Source organism: Narcine bancroftii, chromosome 1 (genome assembly GCF_036971445.1).
Source record: "Narcine bancroftii isolate sNarBan1 chromosome 1, sNarBan1.hap1, whole genome shotgun sequence".
Taxonomy (NCBI): domain Eukaryota; kingdom Metazoa; phylum Chordata; class Chondrichthyes; order Torpediniformes; family Narcinidae; genus Narcine; species Narcine bancroftii.
In genome coordinates, this window is record NC_091469.1 from 285,138,660 (window position 1) to 285,162,323 (window position 23,664).

Sequence of the window (23,664 nt, forward strand, 5' to 3'; positions counted from 1 at the left end):
GCTTGACATAAATTTCATATTTACTTCTACATATCCCTGATATCAGTACATTTGCACCCATGGGGAAAGTCTTATTTTTGTCTGTTGATTCACTGTAAAAAAAATTGCTACCATTGAACCAAGGTTGTGGAACACATTGTTTTGAGTTGAACATTTAAAAACAATTATGGAAATTGATAAATTATTTATTCAATTAGAATAGTTAAGAGAATGGGGATAGTAGATTTGGAATACAGTACTAAATGAAATGCTGGGATTGAACAAGTGGATATTGGTTTCGAAGACAGATATATAAAGATGGGTCAGTTGATCTTTATCATTTACAAGTATCATATGAAATGGATGAAACCAGCTTCAAGAAATGGTTTTGACTACCACCTACAATGGATGCAGTGCCCTCAACAGGCTGGTACTTGAAGACTCTGACATTCATCCGACTTAAAATAAACTCAGCCTGTTCATTGGGAGGGATGTGAAAGCTGGAAAATTAATTTTCAGACCACAACTTAAAACCAGCCATGTGTGCAGATGGTAACTGTGGAATGCGACACAGAGCACAGGCCAGGAATAATATTACTGTAGTTACTGATGCTGAACAAGTAACTATAAGTCACAGCTCAAATCCCAGGATCATGTTACATTTAATTCAGTAAATATTATTTATGAGTGCAAATCAGAAAAGATAAAAGCCACAATTTTTTTCCATAAAAATGCATTGCTCGTTCATGAACACACTTCAGGAAGCAAGACATTGCCATCCCAACCTGATGTGACAACTATGTGACTCTTGACCTGCAACGTGTGGCTGTTTCTTAATGCCTATACAAGTAATTCAGCAAGCTGCTCCTTTGCACTGAACCAGCAAGAAGGCGGGCATGTCTTTTTGCTCCAAACCACATGACAACCTGCCTTATATTTCTCAAGGCTAAATGCTGCTTTATGATGCTTTGGAAGAGAACAAAGGACCAGGATTAAAGTTCAGAGGCTGGAAGAGATTGCAGAAAAGGAGGGATAAGGCATGAAAAGATCTAAATGAGAGTCACTTGAGACCAGGACACTACATATCTCATTTGTACATCAAAAATGTGCTCAGATGATCCATGGTTTATGAAACATTAAGAACAGGAATTCTGACAGAAGAGAATTAATACATTAAAGATGCAATTGCAAACTAGAGGAGGACGTGAAATCAATTGCAAGAATACAAAAATTGAGGCTGTGGCTTCATTCTTCCAGATTTTATACTGGTCAAGCTATCTGACTACACTGGTGCAGTGAAGGGATTTAGTTACCAAATACCTATTGATAATTTGATGTGAGACTCAACAGGCAGGCGATGTCCAACAAAGATCAAGTTATTGGATTCATCCCCTTTGGTAAGTGAAAAATGGAAGAGAATTCAGTCTTTTATTGGAAGGGGTGAAGGAGTATTTGCTCTAAAGAAGGTGTTTGTCTGATAAGGTGAAGGTGCCTTTATGTTTATTGTAATGTGTACTGAGTTTCTTTATTGTGCTTACTATCCAGGTAGTAAAAAAATTAAAAAAGTGCAGAGACTTGTCTTACAGAGCAAACATTTAGTTAAAACAACACAAGCGCATAATCATTTTATGAATCCCTGGCCTACGAGAGGTCAAAATGGAGAAGAAATATACAGGATGGCATCAACTCTCATTGTTCTGATATTACAGAACATCATTGTCAATACTGGAAGAATCATACAATCTCCCAATCTAACCACCAACTCACCTCACTTGTGACCACTGGATGATCCTATAGAGACAAAAGTAGTCTTTGAGCTCAATACCATATTCCTGAATCTTCCATTTCCACCCATGTTCAAGAAGGAGTGCAGAAAGGTTTGTTGGGAGGGAACCTAATACCTTATAAATGAATGAGGTGCCACCTGAGTGAAGCGGCAATTCCATTTGCAAGCTGAACAGCAAAGCTATCTTACAGTTAAAGGATCAGATCAAAGTTCTCTAGTCTTGCTATAGTTGTGAATGGTGGTTGAAAAATAAACATGATGAAAAATAGAGATAGCTAAGCTGTCTCAGTGCAGTTACAACGCTGGCATCTGTCCAAAAATGTGAAAATTTGTCCACATATTCCCACTCACAAAATGCAGGACAAATTAAATCAAATTAATTACCACCAGTCTTCTTTCCATCAAGTCACACATATACAACTACAACCTAATCCTTGATGGCCAGTTTTCTGTAACTCCAGACCTATCACAAGCTTGATTCAAATGTGGATGAGAGCAGCTATTCTTAACCTTATTTCAGCAATGGTCCCCTTAGGACTCTGCACAAAGTTTATGGCCCCCCCCCCCCCTTCCCTGTGAAGCAGTCAAGCTTAGTTCAACTGACCACATAAAAAACATTTTATGATGTCAGCCCGTGGGCCTCCCCTTAAATGTGCTGTGGCACTGTGGTGGGGGGCCCTCGCTAAGAATAGCTGGTCTAAAGTATTAAAATCAAGAGGTGGATGAGAGTTACTGCTCTAGACAAGGTAGCATTGGACTGAGTGTAGGATCAAGGACTTCTAATAAAATTGTAGCTTATGGATGTCAAAGGGAAAATGCTCCAATGACTGGAATCATACCTCCCATAAGGAAGATGGTTGTGGTTGTCAGAGATCAACCCTACCAGCCCCAAGGTGTCACAGCAGGAGCTCTACTAGGCAGTAATTATGGCCATGCAATTTAGCTGCTTCATCACTAGGCTCTTTCAGGTGGCCAGAATACCCGATGTAAGGCCGCATAATTCTATTCCAATGCGGCTCTCAGGAGCCCACCTGAAAGAGCAGGAGGCACCTCCAAGGTGCACTTTCTAACCCTCCTCCGGGAGGGATAATCGCCGGAGCACTGAAGTCCTCTTAGGCACCTGAATGCAGCTGCCTGAAAGCGGCTGCTAAGGGGCGTGCTGATGACAATCAGCCAGCGACCCAACTCCATGAGCCTCCCCTCTGTCTGACAGCCTCCCCTCCCCGCCGCCTGACAGCCTCCCTCCCCATGGCCCAACAGTCCCCCTCCCTGCTGCCCCTGCCCTCCGGGCGCGGGACATCAGGGCTGGGGTGGCCAGCACGGGACCTCGGGGCAGGAGCAGTCGGTGCGGGATGTCAGGGCAGGGGCATCCCACACCAGCTGCCCCTGCCCCGACGTCCGGAAGGGACAGGAGCTGGAGTGCCCTCCAAAGTGCCTCTCCTGCAGCTGTCCCTTTCAGATGGACAGCGCAGTGCTTTCAGGGCTGCCACCTGAACGACCATTCCACAGGTCTGCATCCGCTTCTGCAGGTGCATTCTTGGCAGAGAATACACCTGAAAATGGCAACTGACTTTCCTTCAGATCTGGGGACATTTGTTGATGATTCCACAATGTTCAATTCCTCAGTAAATGAAGGAACTATGATGACATGCAGCAAGACTTTGACAAATTTCAATCATGCATTGAGTACAGGATTATCAGTTTGTTACTTATAGTGTGGATGAACAGAAGGACCTTGGGGTCCAAATCCGTACATACCTCAAAGTTTCCATGCAGGTTGATAGGATAGTTAAGAAGGTCTATGGGATGTTGAGCTTTATTAAAGAGGGGTTGAATTCAAGTGTCAAGAGGTCATGTATGGTGAGACCACTCTTGGATTATTGTGTTCAATTCTAGTCACCTCATTATAGGAAGGATGTGGAAGCTATGGAGAGGGTGCAGGGGAGATTTACCAGGATGTTGCCTGGATTGGAAAATGTCTTATAAGGCAAGGTTAGCAGAGCTGGGACTTTCCTATTTGGAGCAAAGAAGGATGAAAGGATAGAGGTCTACGATTATGAGAGGCATAGATAGGGTGGTCAGCCAGCACCTGTTTTCCAGGCAAGATGAGAAAACACCAGAGGACAAAGTGAAGGGAAAGAAGTTTAGAGGAGACATTAGGGGTTAGATTTTACACAAAGAATTGTGGGTGTCTGGAATGCCTTGCCATGGATGGTGGAGGAGGCTAAAACAGTAGAGGCATTTAAGAGACATTTGAATTTCTTTCTTTCCCCAGCTTTTAATTCAAATGCTTGCCTTTTTTTCACTCATACCTTGAGGAAGGGCTCAGGCCCTAAATGTCAGTAATATATCTTTATCTCCTATGGCACTGCAAGACTGGCAGAGTTCCCACAGCATTTCTGTATTTTAACTACACTCACAGCATCTCCTGACTTTGGTGTTTCATTACCATTATTGAGTCCACCACCATCAACATTTTTGGGTCATTATTAGACAGATTGCATGAAGCAGATGAATACCTTGAATACACAAGCAGATCAGAGGGTGGGTATTCTGTGGTGCATGACTCACTGACTGTCACCCCAAAAGCTGTTCCATCATCTACAAGATAAAGCATGATAAAAATACTCTTTGCTTGCCTGGAAGAGTGGGATGCCAACAACTCAGAAGAAGGTCAGCACCATCAAGGTCAATGTAGTGCACCTGACTGGGATCCCTTCCACCAATGGTGCATAGTGGGTACTTGCCCGGTCTTCTCCAAATACAGCTTCCAACCCTATGACCTCCATTCCTCCTCTTCAAGTCACGCATCATCTTAACTAGGAAATATAACACTGCTCCTTCATTGTTGTTGGGTTTAAATCTCTGCCCAGCAACACAATGTGAGTATCCTCACCAAAGGTACTACAGTGGCTTGAGGAGGTAGCTTACTACTGTTCTATGAGTAGTTAAAGATGGACAATAAGTATTGGCCTTGTCAGATGCTCAGTTCCTAAGAATGAATATAAAATAGCTAATTTGTGCAATTGAAAACAGTACAGATGACGAATCAATACCTGGGCACATTGTGTTGAACTGCATTAATCTGAAAACATTCCATTTGGTGCCACACTCTCCCTCTCTCCTTCACCCTTAATATCAGCTTACTTCTTAATACCTTAGTCGTAGCAACAAATCTTTTAGTTGGGCTTTATACAGTGCTTTCTTGAAGTTCTAATATTGTGTTTGTCATGACTTTGTATTTTCAAGTGGCTTTTCAATTCTCTGAGCCATGACCACAACAAATTGACCACAACATACCAACAAAGATGAAAATATTTAGGTTACAAGAAATAAGCAGTTTGTTGTTCCAGAATTTGAGTTGCTTAACTTCTTTCTTTTCTTTGGCTTGGCTTCACGGACGAAGATTTATGGAGGGGTATGTCCACATCTGCTGCAGGCTCGTTGGTGACTGACAAGTCCGATGCGGGACAGGCAGGCACAGTTGCTGCGGTTGCAAGGGAAAATTGGTTGGTTGGGGTTGGGTGTTGGGTTTTTCCTCCTTTGTCTTTTGTCAGTGAGGTGGGCTCTGCGGTCTTCTTCAAAGGAGGTTGCTGCCCGCCGAACTGTGAGGCACCAAGATGCACGGTTGGAGGCTATATCAGCCCACTGGCAGTGGTCAGTGTGGCAGGCACCAAGAGATTTCTTTGCTTAACTAAGGTATTAAAAATAAACCAACACCAAGTCTGAAGGATAACTGAAAGAGAATGTGGAATTGACTCATCCAAAATTATAGAACTTGCAGACTAATTTGTCTGAGTACCAAATCTCCAACAACTGAATGACATGTTGCTCAACTTGTTTCCATGGAGAAACATTTGACAGGAATAGTAGAGGAAAAGCTCTCTGTCCAATCTGCTAATCAGCCTAATCCAAAATTCCCTACAGAAATGCATGGGAACTGGTCAGTTTCACGCCAATGTTAATGGGGATTAGAAAGAACAGCTGACCAGTTTCAAACTTTAATCACAGCCATCTGGTTCTGTGGTTGGGTTGTAAACCAGACCTTTGAATTAAATGGAATCTGAAACACAGACAGTGGTGATCATGGAAAGTTGAGAACTGATAGTGCAAGGGAAATTAGCAATTGTCATAGACTTGCTGATGTTTAGAAGAATGAGAGATGATCTTATCAAAATATTCAGGATTCTCAATGGCATTCCGAGGATGGATGCTGAGACAGTATTTACACTTGATGGAACATGTCCAGCAGAAGGTAGTGGATCTCAGGGATGAAGATAAATCTGTCAGGCAGAGAGCAAGAAATGTTTGGAATTCCTGACCCTGGTTGGATTTGTTTTCTCCATGATTGAATTAATCAAGACCATGACTGCTAGGTTTTTGTTCTCTCAGAGCATCCAATTTCACGTGCATTTGGGCAGAAAATGGGTTGGGGCCACAGGATGAGCTGTGATGCTTCTGAAGAGTAGAACGATCAACAAGCAATGTGGCCTGCACCTGTTCCTGTTTCTTACAGCCATGAGATAGGAGTACAAAAAGAGAGAGCGACGCTATAACAGCATTATCTCTCACTCTGGGCATTATCTTGTCAGATCTGCTGTAATGTATTGTACACTGCTGAGTATAATGTTTCTGAATGAAGAAAAATGGCTATTTTTTTCATAACTTTGTTCATGATGCTTCAAGTACTTAACCATCAGTGAAGTTCCTTTAGAAGGATTGTTAGTGTTATTGAAGTAAATCTTACAGCTAATTCAAAGCAGAGGAAATTCTCAGAGAAAGCAAATGAGCTAAATGATATTAAACTGTTTTTACAGCTATTGGTTTGACCACATATTTATTGCACACTGAACAGAGTAAATGTTCTTGTCTGCAGAGATGCATCTGCTACAATGAACAGAATCAATGATGGTATCTTTTTATATATATAATAGACACAGACATAGAACTTTACAGCACAGTACAGGCCATTCAACCCACGACCCATACAAACCTACTTAAACATCACACCCATAACCCTCTATTTTTATTGCATTCATGTTCCTGTCTAAGTGTCTTTTAAATATCCCTATTGTACTGGTCTCGACTGCCACCCATGGCAACACGTTCCAGGTACCCACAATTCTGTGTATAAAAAAAGTACCCTTGACATCTCCCCTAAACTTTCCTCCCCTCACCTTTCCAGATGTCCACTGGTATTTGTTACTGTTGCCCCAGAAAAATGGTGTTGACTCTCCACCCTTATCTATGCCTCACATAATCTTGTAGACCCCAGTTAAGTCACCACTCATCCTGTAGTGTAAGCTGTAACCGCTGGCTTTGATGTCCATTTGTCATCTCTCACACTTGCTCCATATACTCCTTTGTTCTGGACTGGCTTTAATCAGCTGACTCGATCTGAAAGGAACTTTCTAGAGTATGTTTTGTCCTTAATTGTCCTTTTTTCCCCCCCTTTGGAGTTCTTTCTCTTCAGGAACATTTCATGGCCAGGATAGAAGTATGGTTTTCATTTTCCAACATTGATCTACAACATCTGCAGGCTAGTGTCCACATCTGGAGTATGATTTAATTAAAATGAATTCGTGAATTTCAGAACCAACATACAGTGAGAGATTTCTATTATTTAAGGTATTTAGACTGAAAACAAATTTCTAATGAGCAATCATACTCTGGTGCTCATTGACTAGAGGTTGGCTAGTGGTTTTCAACTTGTTTCAGTCTTAAGTCCCACCTGGCTTCTGGCCTAACATGCCATGGCCCATTGGTTGAAAAGCAACTGGCCTAATCTGATGAAAGAACACACTGATTGACCTTTATGTTATCACAGTCAGAATCAGAATTTATTGTTATGAGCAAGTCACAAAAATCATTGTTTTGCGCAGCATCACAGAACAAACATTTATATAAGCCACCTTACAAAAATAAATAAAAATGGTCCATGAAAAGTCAAAGTCAGGCAGTGTCTTTGGCTCATTGATTATTCAGGAATCTGATAGCAGTGGGGTAGGAGCGGTCCTTGTGCCGCTGAGTGCTCCCTTAAGATCCTGTACCTTTTTCCTGATGGTGGCAGAATGAAGAGGGCATGGCCTGGGTGGTGGGGCCTTTAAGGATAGATTCTACTTTCTTGGCACCACATCTTGTAGATGTCCTTGATGGAGTGAAGTCTAGTGCTCGTGATGTTGCAGGCCAAGTTAACAACCTTCTGGAGATTTTTTTTCTTGTCCTTAACATTAGTATCTCCGTAACAGACAGTGATACAACTAGTCAGAATGGTTTCCATGGTACACCTGTAGAATTTTTCAGAAGTCTTCAGTGGCATGTGTTCTTCTTGATTGAATCGACATGGAGGCTCCAGGACAGATCCTCAGAGGTGTTAACACCCAGGAATTTTAAGTTCTTGACCCTCTCCACTATTGAGCCCTCAATGAGGACTGGGTCATGTTCCCCTGACTTCCTACTGAAGTCCACAATTATCTCCTTAGTTTTGCTAATGTTGAGAACAAGGTGGCTAGTGTGATATCACACAATGAGCTGATCTGTCTCCTGGGCACTTCCTCATTGCCGTTTGTGATTCTGCTAACAACTGTGGTCTCATTGTCATTGGCAAATTTGTAGATAGCATTGGAATTGTGCCTGGCCACACAATCATGGGTGCATAATGAGTAGAGCAGTGGGCTATGCACGCATCCTTGGGGTGTGCCTGTGTTGATGATCAGTGAGGAGGAGACATTGTATTCAATTCATACTGAGTGTGGTCTTCCAATGAGGAAGTGAAGGATTAATCCTGATCAGCACGGTTGGTGTAACGGTTAGCACAACGCTTTTACAGAGCCAGCGACCGGGGCCAGGGTTCCAATCCAGCGCAGACTTTAAGGAGTTTGTACGTTCTCCCTGTATCTGCATAGGTTTTCCCCACAAGCTGCACTTTGCTCCCACTGTTGAAACGTACCAAGGGTGTAGGTTAATTGGGTGTGAAATGGGCTAGTGGACCAAAATGGCCTGTTACTGTGCTGTATGTCTAAATTTAAATTTTAAATAAATGATAATCAGAATATTTACAGTCGGCTGATTTGGATCCAGCAGCAAAGTCTCCATGTCTTCAGTAAATGTTTGGTCTGTGTGGGATAAACTGCACAGATCTATTACATAGAAATGAACATTGAACGAATTTACAGATGGTAGTGAACACAACGCAGAGCAAAATGCAAACTTCCCTCCCCTTCATCTACATCTCCTGCTGCCTAGGAAAGGGCAGCCAACATACTGAATGACCCATCGCACTCCAGACACACTCTCTTCTCCCCCTAATGAAGGCCTAAGAGTGTGAAAGCACAAACCAACAGGCTTACATAGTTTCTTCTCTGCAGCTATCAGGCTCTTGAATGAACCCCACAGCAGAGCTATCACCATAGATTTTTCTTTCCATTGTAATCCCATACTCTGTAATTTTGCTCTTTAAACAGCTCTATGAATGTTCAAGAAATCTGTTAGTCTGCTCGTTGAAGAACCTTTCTTGCTGAACTTGGTATTTTGTGACAAATAAATGTAAACATCTGATAACTATGACAAAAAGGCACTGCAGGCTGTGGGACTGAAGACCAGAGAGTCTGATAACATTCTGCGCTTTGCTGCAGCTCTGGGAGTGTGCAATCACCTCTGAATTCACACACTTTTAGTAAGTGCCAAAATGTTTGGCCTGGAAGTCAGCCTGAAGAAAACTGAGGTCCTCCATCAGCCAGCTCCCCACCATGACTACCAGCCCCCCCACATCTCCATCGGGCACACAAAACTCAAAACGGTCAACCAGTTTACCTATCTCGGCTGCACCATTTCATCAGATGCAAGGATCGACAATGAGATAGACAACAGACTCGCCAAGGCAAATAGCGCCTTTGGAAGACTACACAAAAGAGTCTGGAAAAACACCCAACTGAAAAACCTCACAAAGATAAGCATATACAGAGCCGTTGTCATACCCACACTCCTGTTCGGCTCCGAATCGTGGGTCCTCTACCGGCATCACCTACGGCTCCTAGAACGCTTCCACCAGCGTTGTCTCCGCTCCATCCTCAACATCCATTGGAGCGCTTTCATCCCTAACGTCGAAGTACTCGAGATGGCAGAGGTCAACAGCATCGAGTCCACGCTGCTGAAGATCCAGCTGCGCTGGGTGGGTCACGTCTCCAGAATGGAGGACCATCGCCTTCCCAAGATCGTGTTATATGGCGAGCTCTCCACTGGCCACCGTGACAGAGGTGCACCAAAGAAAAGGTACAAGGACTGCCTAAAGAAATCTCTTGGTGCCTGCCACATTGACCACCGCCAGTGGGCTGATATCGCCCCAAACCGTGCATCTTGGCGCCTCACAATTTGGCGGGCAGCAACCTCCTTTGAAGAAGACCGCAGAGCCCACCTCACTGACAAAAGGCAAAGGAGGAAAAACCCAACACCCAACCCCAACCAACCAATTTTCCCCTGCAGCCGCTGCAACCGTGTCTGCCTGTCCCGCATCGGACTGGTCAGCCACAAACGAGCCTGCAGCTGACGTGGACTTTTACCCCCTCCATAAATCTTCGTCCGCGAAGCCAAGCCAAAGAGTAAGTTTCAAGTACCAATTTGGAAACCTAGGCTGATGCTCCAATGGAGTACTTTCCGAGTTAACATAATAGATGAGGTGTTAACTTGGGGTTTGTCTACTCTCAGACTGATGTAAGAAAAACCCATGGCACCATTTTGAAGAAGCCAAAACCTATTCAATTATTTGCAATTTGCTTCCCAAATCTCGATCACACATTCCTCACAACTAAATGTCTGTCTTTTAAGGGGCCTTATATGTAAATGAGTCTGTCGGCCTGACTTTAATGCCTCATTCAAAGAGCGATCTCTCTAAAAGTAGTGCAAAGCAGAATCCACTGAGTCTGCTTCTCATACCTTTGCACTGGGACTTGAGCCTAAACTCGAAGGTGAAAGTGTTAACCATTGAACTGCAAGGATGTGCAGAATGAATGACTCTATGACCAAGTTAATATTGAGAGGGTTTCCCACCCAAGAAAGGCTCAGACCCACTTCATCCAAACTACAATTCACTTCAGTTGTAGAACAGATAACCACATGCTAATGTGCTGGGGCTTAATGGATCATGAAAAGCAATTAAATCATAGCTGTTGGAATATTTTCTGTGGCTGGTTTTGTGTCTTAGCCAAAAGCAACAGTGTAACCAGAGACTGGAGTGATATCACACTGTGTCGCAGGCAGCAAGAAATATAATTGCATTCACTGTTGTACCTGGTGAAAATTTGCTCTAATATCTGTTTTGACTTCATACAGAATTGATTAAAATGCTGGGAGAAATCTGCAGTTCCTACACATGCTATAGAAAATATTCCAAGCTAACCAACCAGGAGGAGATTTTCTTGTTGGCGTGTGCCAGACTCCACCTTGCAGAAGTCAGTTTTACAGCCAAGAAGTGTAAACAATGTCATACCAACTGTGAATTCATATTGTAGTTAACGCTGCCCAAAGATGTGAGATTTATTTTTAAACTCATTCTTTCATGGCCAATGCAAGAAACCACCAAAGTTCAGTTCCAGCCTCTGGTTAACATAAATCATATTTACTTTCCCATCTGGAATAATAAGTATAATGAACTCATTGACTAAACCTGGCAATTATGAGACTGACGGAACTCAATTAGTTTATTAAATTTAAGAAAAAAAATCAATGTACTGACCATGTTATGAATTTCCCAAAACTAATGAACTTTACACTCCTTTCATAAGGATTTAAAACTTGCCAAATGAATAACCCCTTCAAGAGGCTGTTTGGTCAGTGCAAACAACTATTGCATTCTTAGCTCATAAACATATTTTGAAGCACTCTTGCCCTTCAACCACAAGCATGTTTTCATTAAACTTGCTGAGCAGAAGATGATTTGTTCCATTCACTGATCATAGCTGGGCCTTTGATTCCTTCCATCTTATTTTCATTCCTTTCTATTGTTGCCTTTTGCTTTTTTCTTTTTAAATGGTGCACTTTAATGTTCATTTGTACTGCACTCTAATTTCAGTCTTAAATTTAACTATTGGCACACTAATCATGAGATTTAATGATCCATGATTTCTGTCGGTATTATTCTGATTTTCATCTTGTATTCATTTCCATTTATTTCACATATTTTCTCTTTATTATGTTTTGAATTATAAGTGCAACCTGAAGGAGGGAAAAACAGCTTTTTGAAGATATAACTGTGATTGAATTCTGTGATTTAGTCGAAAGACAAAACACTTCAAGTTCTGGAAAGATGAACCGTAAACAGAAAATGCTGGAAATCTTCAGAGGAGAGAGAAACTGAGTTATGATTCAAGTCAATGACCCTTCAGTCAGTTCGAAAGTTTCATCAAACTGTATAAACTCTGCTTCCCTCTCCTCATGTGGAAGATTGCACTGCTGAGTATTTCCAGTATTTTTGACTTTTAGGAAAGATTTGTCTTATTTTGAGTTATGATGGGAACAAAAATGATAGCCTACATTTCCTGAAACCTAACAATGGCAGCATTTGCAAAACACTAAAACCCACAAGCATGTATACATAACCAATATTTGTAGAGAATCTTTTTTGGAACATATTTGTAAGCATAAAAATCCAATGCACAGGACAGGAAAAGGCTAGAGAAAATACAGTGCAAATACTGGAGACAAGAACACAAATAAGTTTAAGAATCATGATCTATCTGAAAGCCACAAAGATTAAAATGCTTCCAGGGGTCTTTTTGTTATTCATTCATTGTTATTGGGCTTCACAGGCTGAGCCAGCATTTAATTGTCCATCTCTAATTGCCCCTGAGAAGGTGATGGTGAGTTGCCTTCTTGAACGTCTGCTGTCCTTGAGGTGCAGTTAAGATGGTTTCAGGACTTGGACTCAGCAATGCTGAAGGAACTGCAATATATTTCCAAGTCAGGGTGTTGTGTGGCTTGGCATTGTGTGTACGGCAAAGCTCAGTGGGTTCTTGATTAATAACAATGCTAACGGCTATAGGGAGAAGGCAGAAAAATGGAGTTGAGAGGAAAAATACTTCAGTCATGATTTGATTGGTGGAGCAGACTCAATGGGCAAATGACCTAATTCTGCTCCTACATCTTATGGTCAAAGATAACTTCCAGGTGGTGGTGTTCCCATGCTTTTGCAGCCTTTGTCCTTCTAGTAGAGTTCTTGGAGAGCATTCTGACTGGTTGCATCACTGTCTGGTATGGAGATGTCAATGGACAGGAGAGGAAAAGGCTATGGAGAGTAGTGAACTCGGCCAGCACTTTATGGGCATCTGTCTTCACTCCATTAAGAACATCTACAAGAGGTGGTATCTCAAGAAAGCATCTTCTATCATCAAGGACCCTCACCACCCAGGCCATGCCTTTTTCTCCCTGCTACCATCAGGAAGGAGGTACAGGAGCTGAAGACAAACACCCAATGCTATAAAAACAGCTTCTTCCCCTCCGCCACCAGATTTCTGAAGGGTCACGACCTCACTTTTTTTCTTTTGCACTAATTTATTTTTGCATGCTGCTTCCACAAAGCAACAAACTTTGTGACACAAATTCTGATTCTGCGTTTGAAAGGTGCGTCTTGGTGGGATTGTTGCAGTGCAGTATTTATTTTATAATTTTCCACAGTTCTGAAAGAATCTTCCATGTGTCATTGTGAAGATATTTTTTTTGTATATTAATTGAAATACACAGTGATCTTCCACCTTTCACTCTTCTTTGCCTTCTAATTTCTAAATAAAACTATTTAAAATTCAACAATATTCATCCCACAAAGATTATAATCTGTAAAATGTATTTGTTTCATTCTTCTCTGAGAATGGTTCATTTTCCAGTTAAGGTTTGGAGCAATTCAAATTTAAGTTCTGAAATCTCATTTTGTTGCCTTGCCTTCTTTTCCAAAGATCAGAGAAAACTTCAAAAACTAATTGTAATAAACAAATGTGCTGGAGAAACTCAGCAGTTCAATTAGCAATGTTTTTGAGTTTTTTCCTGGCCTGTGGAAAAAAAATGTATGTTTCTATTCAACGAAGGGCTCGTGGCTGAAACATTGGTGACCTTTTACTTGCTGTGGATGCTGCGTGGCCTGCTCAGCATCCACATGTTTGTGTATGCACTCGCCCCCAGCATCTGAAGACTTTCTTGTTTAACCTCAAAAACTGTCATTTACTATATTAATTTAATCGATATTTATTATTTTCGTGAAGTACAAAAGGCCAAAGGAAGGAGCGGTTGTCAAAACCTAAAATGCTGAGAGAAGTCAACAGGTCAATAAACATGTGGAGAACAAAACATTTATGACTTCCCATTAGGACAACCACAGACAATAGCACTTCGTGTATGTATTTTATTTGTTTTTTTAAATATGAAAAATAAGCATTCTCAGATGACACTCTCTACACATTGTAAGTCAGGATGGCACGATGGATGGTGAACAGTGGATGACAAGGTGAAGAGGGCAGCAAAGGAGAGACAAGACCATCGAGAGGTAGCCAAGGATGCAAAATGAGTGCAGAAGCATTGGCTCCCAATCCACAGAATGAATAAAAGCTCACACCAGCTCCATGCAGTAATTGTTTATGTTTGTTCAGTGAAATGCACAGACGGCTCATGTACACTTAAGGAATGTGTAAAATGCAGACTACCCAAGACTTTTATTTAGCAACTGGTCTTCATTCTCAACAATCTGGAAAACCAAAGCAACGTACGTAAGATGTTGTACATTTAAGCTGAGTTTCTGTTAAAATCAATCCCTATTTCAGTGGGATTTATTTTGATCCTTTTAGTGCCAAGGAACACTATCAAATTTTAAAGCATACAGATGATGCAGTAAGATTTAATTATATTTCTGGATGTGAAGGTTAGGAAAGATGGACTAAGTTTCCAAACACCCAGTATCATAACTTTCTATCAACCAAGGAAACACCATTATTAGAGCACCTGTTGCATTGAAACAAACAAAATATTTTAGTAATGTCATTGTTGTAACATGGAACAAATAGGAAGATCACAAAAATTGCATAACTCCTTTTATTGATAATTGAAGGATAATTATTGGCCAGTGCAGCAGGAAGGACCCCTTTTCTGTTTGAAATATCGTGACAGAGCCTGTATTTAATTTTGTATTGGTAAGGCAGCACTTCTGATAGTGAATTGAATTATCCCCAGATTTCATGATCAACACTTCAGACTGGAGTATGAACCTACAACTTCACCATACAAAGGTAAGGGTCCTACATTTTGGACGTATATATCAAATTGAATGCAGGTATTCACAGGTTAGTTTATTCAGTCAACTGCTATTAAATAAATATTTAATACTTTCCACACATGGTTTTAAGCTCAAAAACCACAGGGTATATTAGACTATCTCGGCTGTCCACATATTTCTGTAGATATTCAGTAGATATGACCACTTTGATGAAGGGCTCAGGCCTAAACGTTAGTGTTATATCTTTGCTATTAAAATACATTGTCTGACCTGCTGAGTTTCTCCAGCATCTTGATTTTACTGAGTATCAGTAGGTGGGCTGTTACTGGCATTTATTTCTTGTAGTTACACACCAATCAAAAACACATGCTGTCTCATTTCTTTGTACATATAATACCGTATTTTTGAGATTAAGGGGAAATTTTTCTGGGTACAGCAATTCCTCTGAATGGAAAAGCTTGAATACAATGCCTTGAAAACTTTCAAACTTGAATAAATGCCAGTTGTCACAGAGATCCTGCAACCACCTCTGCTAGCTTTTCAATTAGAGCAGGTCTGTCCAGTGTTGTCAAGTAGAATGTTCTGACAGGCCACATGGACAATACAAGCAGTATTTTATTGTTTAAGGTCGTTAGCACACACATGTACACTCTCTCACTCTCATACACAACACATACACAAACATACTTGTCAGTGATAATGAATATGAACCATTCGCAATGATAAAGTAACACTTGTATAGATTGCTTTTTATCTTATAATTTTACCAACAAGGCACAAAAAAGGTTATTAAAATATGCATGCATACACCATGCAAAAAAAAGTCAGATCACAAGCAGTTCATCACTCATTTGATATTTACTTATCTAACAAAAAAAAACCCACATCTGGATCTCCTGTTTGCCGCATGTGGCAGATGGTTCACGTATTTGAGAACACTGGCCAAATCTGAGCTTTCCCCTCTCAAAAGATTATTTTCAAATGACTGATCCTTCTACAGTGCCCCAGGCACAACCAATTCCTTGTTTGGGCACAAACTCTAATACAATATACAAAATACACGACCAAAACCTAGAGAGCCTTGTGGAGGAAATAAAAAAATTTCCTAGAGTATTAAAAATACTTCATACAGAACTGTTGGTTGGTTCCTTTAAGATCATCTGACATTTAAATTTAAAATATTAGAAAGATACAATGCATTTAAAAATATTCAAATATTTCACATTTTTAAATAAATATTTTCACCCACGTTAAAAAATTGAGATATTTTGTAAAATGTTTTGAACTTCCACCATGGCCAAGAAACTATCTAGAAACTCTGTGACTTTAATGAGAAGGGAAGAAACCGAGTGCATGTGAGAGGGGTGCTGATTTTTCAGATTACCCTGGAGTCCACAGGGATGAATCTCCAGGATACAGCTACCAACAAAGCCTGGAAAAAAAAATCATAAGGAAATTGAAATATTTTCCCCCAATTCCTTCCCTAACATTGTGGACATTTTGTTTACTGATTCACAGAATGTCATCATTGTTGACAAGGACCTTCAATCCCTGTTCCTGGTATGCCCTTGCAAAGATGTAATGAGCCACCTACTTAAACCAGTGCTGTCCTGCAGTGCAGTTGGGGAGAACATTTTCGGATTTGGACCCAGTGACAATGAAAGATGCTCAGATATATTTGCAAGTTAAGGTAATGTGCATCTTGGAAGGCAGAGCAGTTGGTTGCTTTCCACTATATCTTCTGCCTTTCTCCTTCTGGGTCCCTCTAGACCAGCTATTCTCAACTTTTTTGGGCTATGGCCCCCTTTGGACTCGACTCAAAGTTTATGGGCCACCTTTCCTGTAAAGCAGTCAGGTTTAGTCAGTCACATTTCTTCCGTACTTCTCTCCAACTGACTACAAAATTTTTTTAAAATACTTATGTTACGTGAGGTGAAATGAAAATAAAGGTTTTTACACTGAGGGTATAACTGCAGCTGTAATTCCAGAATTAAAAAAATAGGAATTCGTTCTTATTGAACATGTAAGAAAGAAGAAAACATGAAGATACACATTACAAACATTTCTTTTTAAAAGATTCTTCGAGTGCAATGGTTTGTACCCGATGAGTCACTGAGTAACCTCATTGAGGATTCAGTGCCCCCCTTAAAGTATTGTGGTCCCAAGGGGAGGGAGGGGGGCCTTTGAGAATGAATGCTGGAGATCAGATCTGATCTGACCCCTGTGGACCACAGCATTTAACTAAAAAGCCTTGTTTTCTTTTCAACTCAAGTGACATAAATATCTGACATGTAGTCAGTAGAAGTACAGAAGAAACCAAAACTTTCCTGCTTCACAGAGAAGGGGCCCCATAAACTTTGAGTAAAGTCGGGGGGGGGGGGGGGGGGTCCATAGCCAAAACTAGGTTAATAGGTGTTCCTGATTGTGGTTTAGTGAAGTGCGTGCAGGGAAAATATCGATGGAGTCATAGAGGTTGGAAAGCGGCCCTCGGTGGTAGTTGCATTTAGTGGGTGGTTAACACTGCACCAACGTCCGTCAATAAGGGGAGGGGTGAACAGTGAGAATGTACACTCATTACAATTACCCATGAACATTGCACAAGGGGCGATTACAATCAAGGCCAATCGAACATCATTTGGCAGTGGAATTTCTGTTGGTTGGGAGAGACCCATGCCCCCCAAATACATTCAACCAAAGTTGGCCACCCGACTGCATGGGCAGCAGAAACTTGCCCAACAATGTAAGAACACTTTATATAATTAGATATCAAAAATAGATCAGCGAGTGGCACAAACTATTAGTCATTACAAAAAGGGCAGAAAGGTCCTGTCTTCGGCCAGGCTGACGGACACGTTGCGGAGCTCCTCCACCGAGCTGACCGTTCTGTAGCCGAGCTGGGCCAGAGTCAGGTTGCAGATGCTCTGCACCAGCTCCACCATGTCCATGGTGAGTTTGAGCCTCCAGCCTTCGGCCGTGGCGGCGGAGTCTCGCACCGTCGCGTACTTGTGGTTGCCCGAGGCCCCGGCTCCCCGCGTGTTGTTCAGGATCCAGCGCTTCACGTTGCCGTCCAGCGGCACGCCCAGGAAGCGGTAGATCTCCCGGGTCTTCCTCTCGGGCTCCCTGGCCAAGTCCTCGTAGCGGACCAGCATGTACCTGCCCTTCAGCCAGCCGGGTCTGGCCAGGCCGGTGCTCGCCGACCTCAGGAAGTCGCCGCAGGTCGCGCTGAGGTGCGACGCGTCCAGGTTGTAGGGTTTGCGCCCGCTGTTGCGCCACATCTTCCAGGCGCGGAAGCTGTCGGGGAAAGTGTCGATGCGGGACGCCAGGATGCCGCGGGGGTCGCGCACCAGCTGGATCACCTTCAGGTTGAGGCGCGGGTCTTCGAGCAGCGGCCGCAGGTCGCCCACCTCGGGGATGCGCACCGTCTTGATGGCGACGTGGTGCAGCCGGCGGCACACGCCCGACGCCAGGCTCAGGTTGAGGGCACCGCATCGCCGCACGCACTCGCCTTCCTCCCAGCGCTCGGGGGCCGGCCAGTCGGCGCAGAGGGGCGGCGAGCACAGCGCCGTGCTGGCCCCGCGGCGGAACAGGCGCTGGGTGCGGTGGTGCTGCGGCGCCGGCTTGATGTAGGTCTCCAGGTCGTGGAGGCGGCAGCCGAACAGGCTGCGCAGCAGGTCGCGGTAGGCGCCGAGAAGCAGGCGGCGGCCGTCGGCCGGCTGCCGGAGCCGCAGGCTGGTGTTGATCAGGCTCGTCTGCACGTGGTAGAGCGGCTCGAACAGGTAGAAGATGTCCGAGTGCTGGTTCAGCAGCTGCCCCACGAAGGAGGAGCCGCTGCGGGTGGTGGCCAGCACCAGGATGTGGCTGGCCGGCGGCCGCGACTGGCAAGGGGCGCCCGGCCTCGGCTCGCAGCCCCGCTGCTTGGTCATGCGGCAGATGGCGAACGGCTTGGCAATCAAGGTCCGGATGGCCGTGTACTGAACGGCCAGCGACGCGGCCACCAGCAGCAACACCGCCTTCCAGGAGCACTGCATGGCCGGGGGACTCGCTACGGTCATTCAGTGTCCGGCGCCGCTCCCTGTAACGACACAAAGCCCAGAGCAAGTCAGACAGGCGGCTTGGTTCTGCTCAACGATCCATTCGGGGCCCCAACTCTTGTCCATCCAGAGGCCATCAACCTCATGCGCACCACCCATGGAGGGCTCCCTACATCGGAGAGACCGGGCATACACCCGGACGTCGCTTTGTTGAGACCCTCGGCTCTGTCCGCGCCAGTGGGGCCACCCATTTCAGTTCCCCATTCCCTTCCTGACATGTCTGTCCATGGTCTCATGCACTGCCAGACTGAGACGACCAGCAAACTGGAGGAGCAACAAGGTTGTTTGGGTCAGCAGTTTTCGCAACGCCTTCACAGCGCCAGCGATCGGGACCGACTTCGACTCCCGCGTTGTCTGTAAGGAGTTTGGACGCTCTCCCTGTTTCTACGTGGGGTTTCCTTGGGGGCTCCGTTTCCTCCCACCCTTCAAAACGTACCAGGGCTGTAGGTTAATTGGGTGTAAATTCGTAGGCACCACAAGCTTTGTCTGGGCACCCTCCAACTGATCAACCTCTCTGGTTTCCATTAAACCCCTCCCCCTCTTCTCTTCTCCTGTCTCTTTCCTTTCCCCCTTTTCCCTCACAGAGCCAAAATTAATTCTCACCTCTCCTCTTATCATATCCAATTCACTCCTTTTGTTGGTCTGGAAACCCCCCCCCCATGGTCTTCAGTCTTTATTCAGATGCCTTCCCTGTTCCTTGTTTATACCTTGAAGAAAGGCTCAGGCCTGAAATATCAGTAATATATCTTTACCTCCTCTGGACGCCCGAGTTCCTCCAGCAATTCTGTGTGTTTTACTACAATCACAGTGTCTCCAGACTTTCATGTTTCATTCTAAACAATCCACTAGACAGGATTAGGGAGAATGCAACACACAAAATTGCTGGAGAAACTCAACAGGTCACGCAGCATCCAAAGGAAGTAACTAATGTTACTGGCCTGAGACGTATTCCATAAACCCTTCAGCAATAAGAGTTCTTGATCCCTTCAGTACCTATCCCACTGTCTACTAAAGGCATATGCTGAAAGACCCATTCTTCCTGGACATTCTCCATTCCCCCTCTTCCCATGGGGAGAAGTTCAACAGTGTGAAATCGGACACCCACAGTTTCTTGCCTTCAGCCATTAGGCTCCTGAATAAACCAACAACAGGACACTCATGCTACCTTTGCTTTGTATGAATTGATCTTTCTCATTGTAAGTAACCCTGTGCTTTCGTCCTTTTGCTTTGCACAGGTGCACGAATGCGAGAGATGACTTACTGAACTGATCATGAAATGAGCCCTTCTCATTGTAGCAGGAATTGCCTAACCATGAACTGGAACTTAAATATTGATTGCACCTCGGTGCATCCCAGATTTGAATATAGTCAGTGTCATAGATAGTGAGGGCAGAGGAATCCAAACTTTCACAAGCCTCTGGAAGATGAAATTCCCTCTTAAATCAATCACTTGGAGCCACTTCATTATCCTGAGGTCTTTCTTGCTAGCTCAGGATTTTTCCACAAGAAGAAACAACCTTTAACTCTCTATGCTGTCAAGAGCCCTTAGAATTTTACACTTTCAATAAGGCCATCTCTCACTCCGGTCACCTGCACCAAGGATCTATGGAGGAGAACCAGGTTGGAGGTAAAGTATCAGGATGAGAAGGAAGGGAAACGATAGAATGGAGTTGTCTGGGGATAATGGTTGTTAATCAAATTCATGAATTTTAATGTAAATGGGATAAATGGATGGATTAAGAGAAAAAGAATCTTGACACACCTAAAAAAGTTGCAGGCGCATGTAGTGTTTTTATAGGAGACCCACCTTACAAAGCAAGAGCATTTAAAGTTGAGGGGTGGGTGGGCCAGGTGGTGATGGCCTCCTTCAATTCCAGAGCTAACTATCAGAATGAAGGTGATGCCAAGGCTCCAGTATCTTTTTCAATCATTACCCATTTTGTTGCCACAGAGCTTTTTAAAGATATGTCAGCAGATTCCTCTGGAATGGTAAAGTGGCTAGAATTTCCATGGAAAGGTGGACATGGAGCTATAAGTTGAGGGGTTTTAAATTACCTGATTTCAAAAGCTACTATTGGGTAGCCCAAGCAAGGTTTCTCACCTCACTCTTTGAGGGAGGGCACTCCTGAGCACAAATTGGTCTACATGCAGTAGGTGAAAATATTACAGGAGAGTTTATATACAAATGGGACACTAAATTAATTTCAAAGAAAGCATATGTACTTCAGACATGACAAAGAATGAATCAATGTATTGGATTGAAGGTGGGGATATCTCCTAAAATGCCTTGGAGTCAGAACAATGTAATGCCCTTGACTCTGGGTAATAAAATCCTGGACACCTGGTGCCAGAAAGAGATCAGGTGTATCGAGGATTGTTTCAAGTGAAGGCAGCTCAAGTCATTCCAGCAGTTGAGGAACAAAGACAGTTTGTGTAATAGAACGTTTTTCTGCTATCTGCAGATAAAGATCTTTCTTAAGGGGAAAAATTGGGACCATTCATGTCCCTACCTAAATGTAGTAACGTGGAGATTCTAATTAGACAGGGGAATGTGTGTAAATTTATTTCTAAGATGTATTACATATTCCAAAGTGAGGGCCTGACATTAGGCTTACACAGGTCAAGGGAGAGATGGGAATCAGACTTGGGCACCGATTGATGAAGACTGGTGACAAGACCTGCATCTGGACAGCGTGTCAGGGGTCGTCAACGCCAGATACAGGTTGGTACAATACAATTTCTTGCACCAGCTGTACCTCGCACCACAAAATTACAGAAATCAAAGCCTGAAATTTCAGAAATGTGCTTTAGCTGAGGTGTGGAAATTGGAACTTTTGTCCACTCCACCTGGCTGTGTACAAAGGTAAGATATTTTTTGGGGGCATTCTGAAAAAAATTACAAAAGTGGATTTTCTACAGAATCTGGAGTTGTACCTTCTGGGAGACATTGGGGACGTGACTTTTAGACTGTCTAAATACTGAATTTCATTCATGAAAGTCACCTTGGCTGTAGCCAGGAAGTGTATAGTGGTTTCGTGGAATCCAATTCTCAACTAAATACCACACGATGGAATGTGGAAATGCAGAGTTGCATTCCCCTGGAGAAAATCTCGTACAATCTATGGAAGAAACACGACACATTGGTTAGAAATATAACTTGAAATATATTGGCCACGTGGACTAATTAGACCCTCCCCCCCACTCTTCTAAATAGGGGTAGCAATCCATCCCAGCAGGGAAATGAATATGTTCAAAGAAATGGGACAGAGCTCTGGCAATGTGTTTCTTTCAGTTTCTTTATAACTTTCTTTTTAATTTAATTGTAAAGTTGTACGAAGGTGGTGGGTGAGGGTGGTAATAAATAATCTGTATGATACATGAATGTTAAAAAAAGATGATATGGTTTGAAATTCATGAGTCTGAAAATTTAAATATTCATAAAACTCAATCAGGGACTCATTTGAGGACTCTTGCACTTTATTGATATTTTTCTCTCTGTATTGCACAGTTTGTTAACATTTCTTTATTTGTTTACATCTGTACGTCATGTACAGTTTTTTTTGCTCGACCAATAAGTGGTAAATCCCCCGCAACAAAAGAATCTCAGGAGTGTATGTGATGTCCTGACAATAAATCTGAAATCTGATAGGGGATCTCATTGAGACATAAAATTCTGACAACACGACAGGTTAGATGCAGAACAAAGTTGCCATGGTTGTGGGGATCTCAGAGAAGGGGTCTAAGGAAAAGGGGCTATTTTCTAAGGGGGAAGAGAATTCACAAAACAGAAGTCCAAAGAGAGTTGGAAGTTCTAGTGCAGGATTCCCTAAAGGTTAACAGGTAGGTTGGGTTGGTAGTAAGGAGGATAAATTTTAGTAAAGATGTAATGCTGAGGCTTCTTAAGGTGTTGGTGAGACTAGATAGTAATATTGCAAGCAGTTTTTGGCCCCATATCTAAAACAAATGTGCTGGCAATGGAGAGGGTCCAGGGGAGGTTTCTGGTAATGCTCCCAGGAATGAGTGGGTAAATATTTGAGGATTGTTTAATGACTCTGTGCCTATATACATTGGAGTTTGGCAGAATGAGAGGGGAATTTCATTAAAATCTACCAAATATTGAAAGAGCTGGATAAAGTGGACGTGGAGAAGATGTTTCCAGTAGTGGGAGTATCAAGGACCAGAGGGCACAGCCTTAGAATTAAAGGATGTCCTTTTTGTCAGAAGGTGGTGAATCTGTGGAAGTCATTGTTGTGGAGGTCAAGTCATGGGTTGTATTTAAAGCAGAGGTTGATAAGTTCTTGATTTGTATGTATGTCAAAGATAGGGAGAAGCCAGGAGAATGGGATTGAGAGGAAAATACATCAGGCATGATTTGAATTGCAGAACAGACTCAATGGTCTAAATGGCCCAATTCTACCATTTAGGACTGAGGAGGAGAGACTCAGAGAGTTATGAACATGCAGAATTCCCCACTGCAGAAAATTGTTGCAGCCAGTTCATCAGATAGATACAGAAAAGAGCTGCATGTGACTCTACTGACGAAAGGGATCGGGGGATGT

At 43.0% G+C, this 23,664-nt stretch overlaps 1 protein-coding gene across 1 annotated transcript; it reads right to left on the reverse strand.

Moving 5' to 3' along the window:
* Nucleotides 1-14,819: 14,819 nt before the first annotated feature.
* On the reverse strand, nt 14,820-22,220 carry chst1 (carbohydrate (keratan sulfate Gal-6) sulfotransferase 1). The gene is made up of 2 exons (XM_069902327.1): nt 22,108-22,220; nt 14,820-19,086 (listed from the first exon to the last, which is right to left on the reverse strand). Exon 2 carries the CDS (start codon nt 19,064-19,066, stop codon nt 17,819-17,821), a length of 1,248 nt encoding a protein of 415 aa, XP_069758428.1. The 5' UTR covers nt 19,067-19,086; nt 22,108-22,220; the 3' UTR covers nt 14,820-17,818.
* Between the last annotated feature and the right edge of the window lie 1,444 nt (nt 22,221-23,664).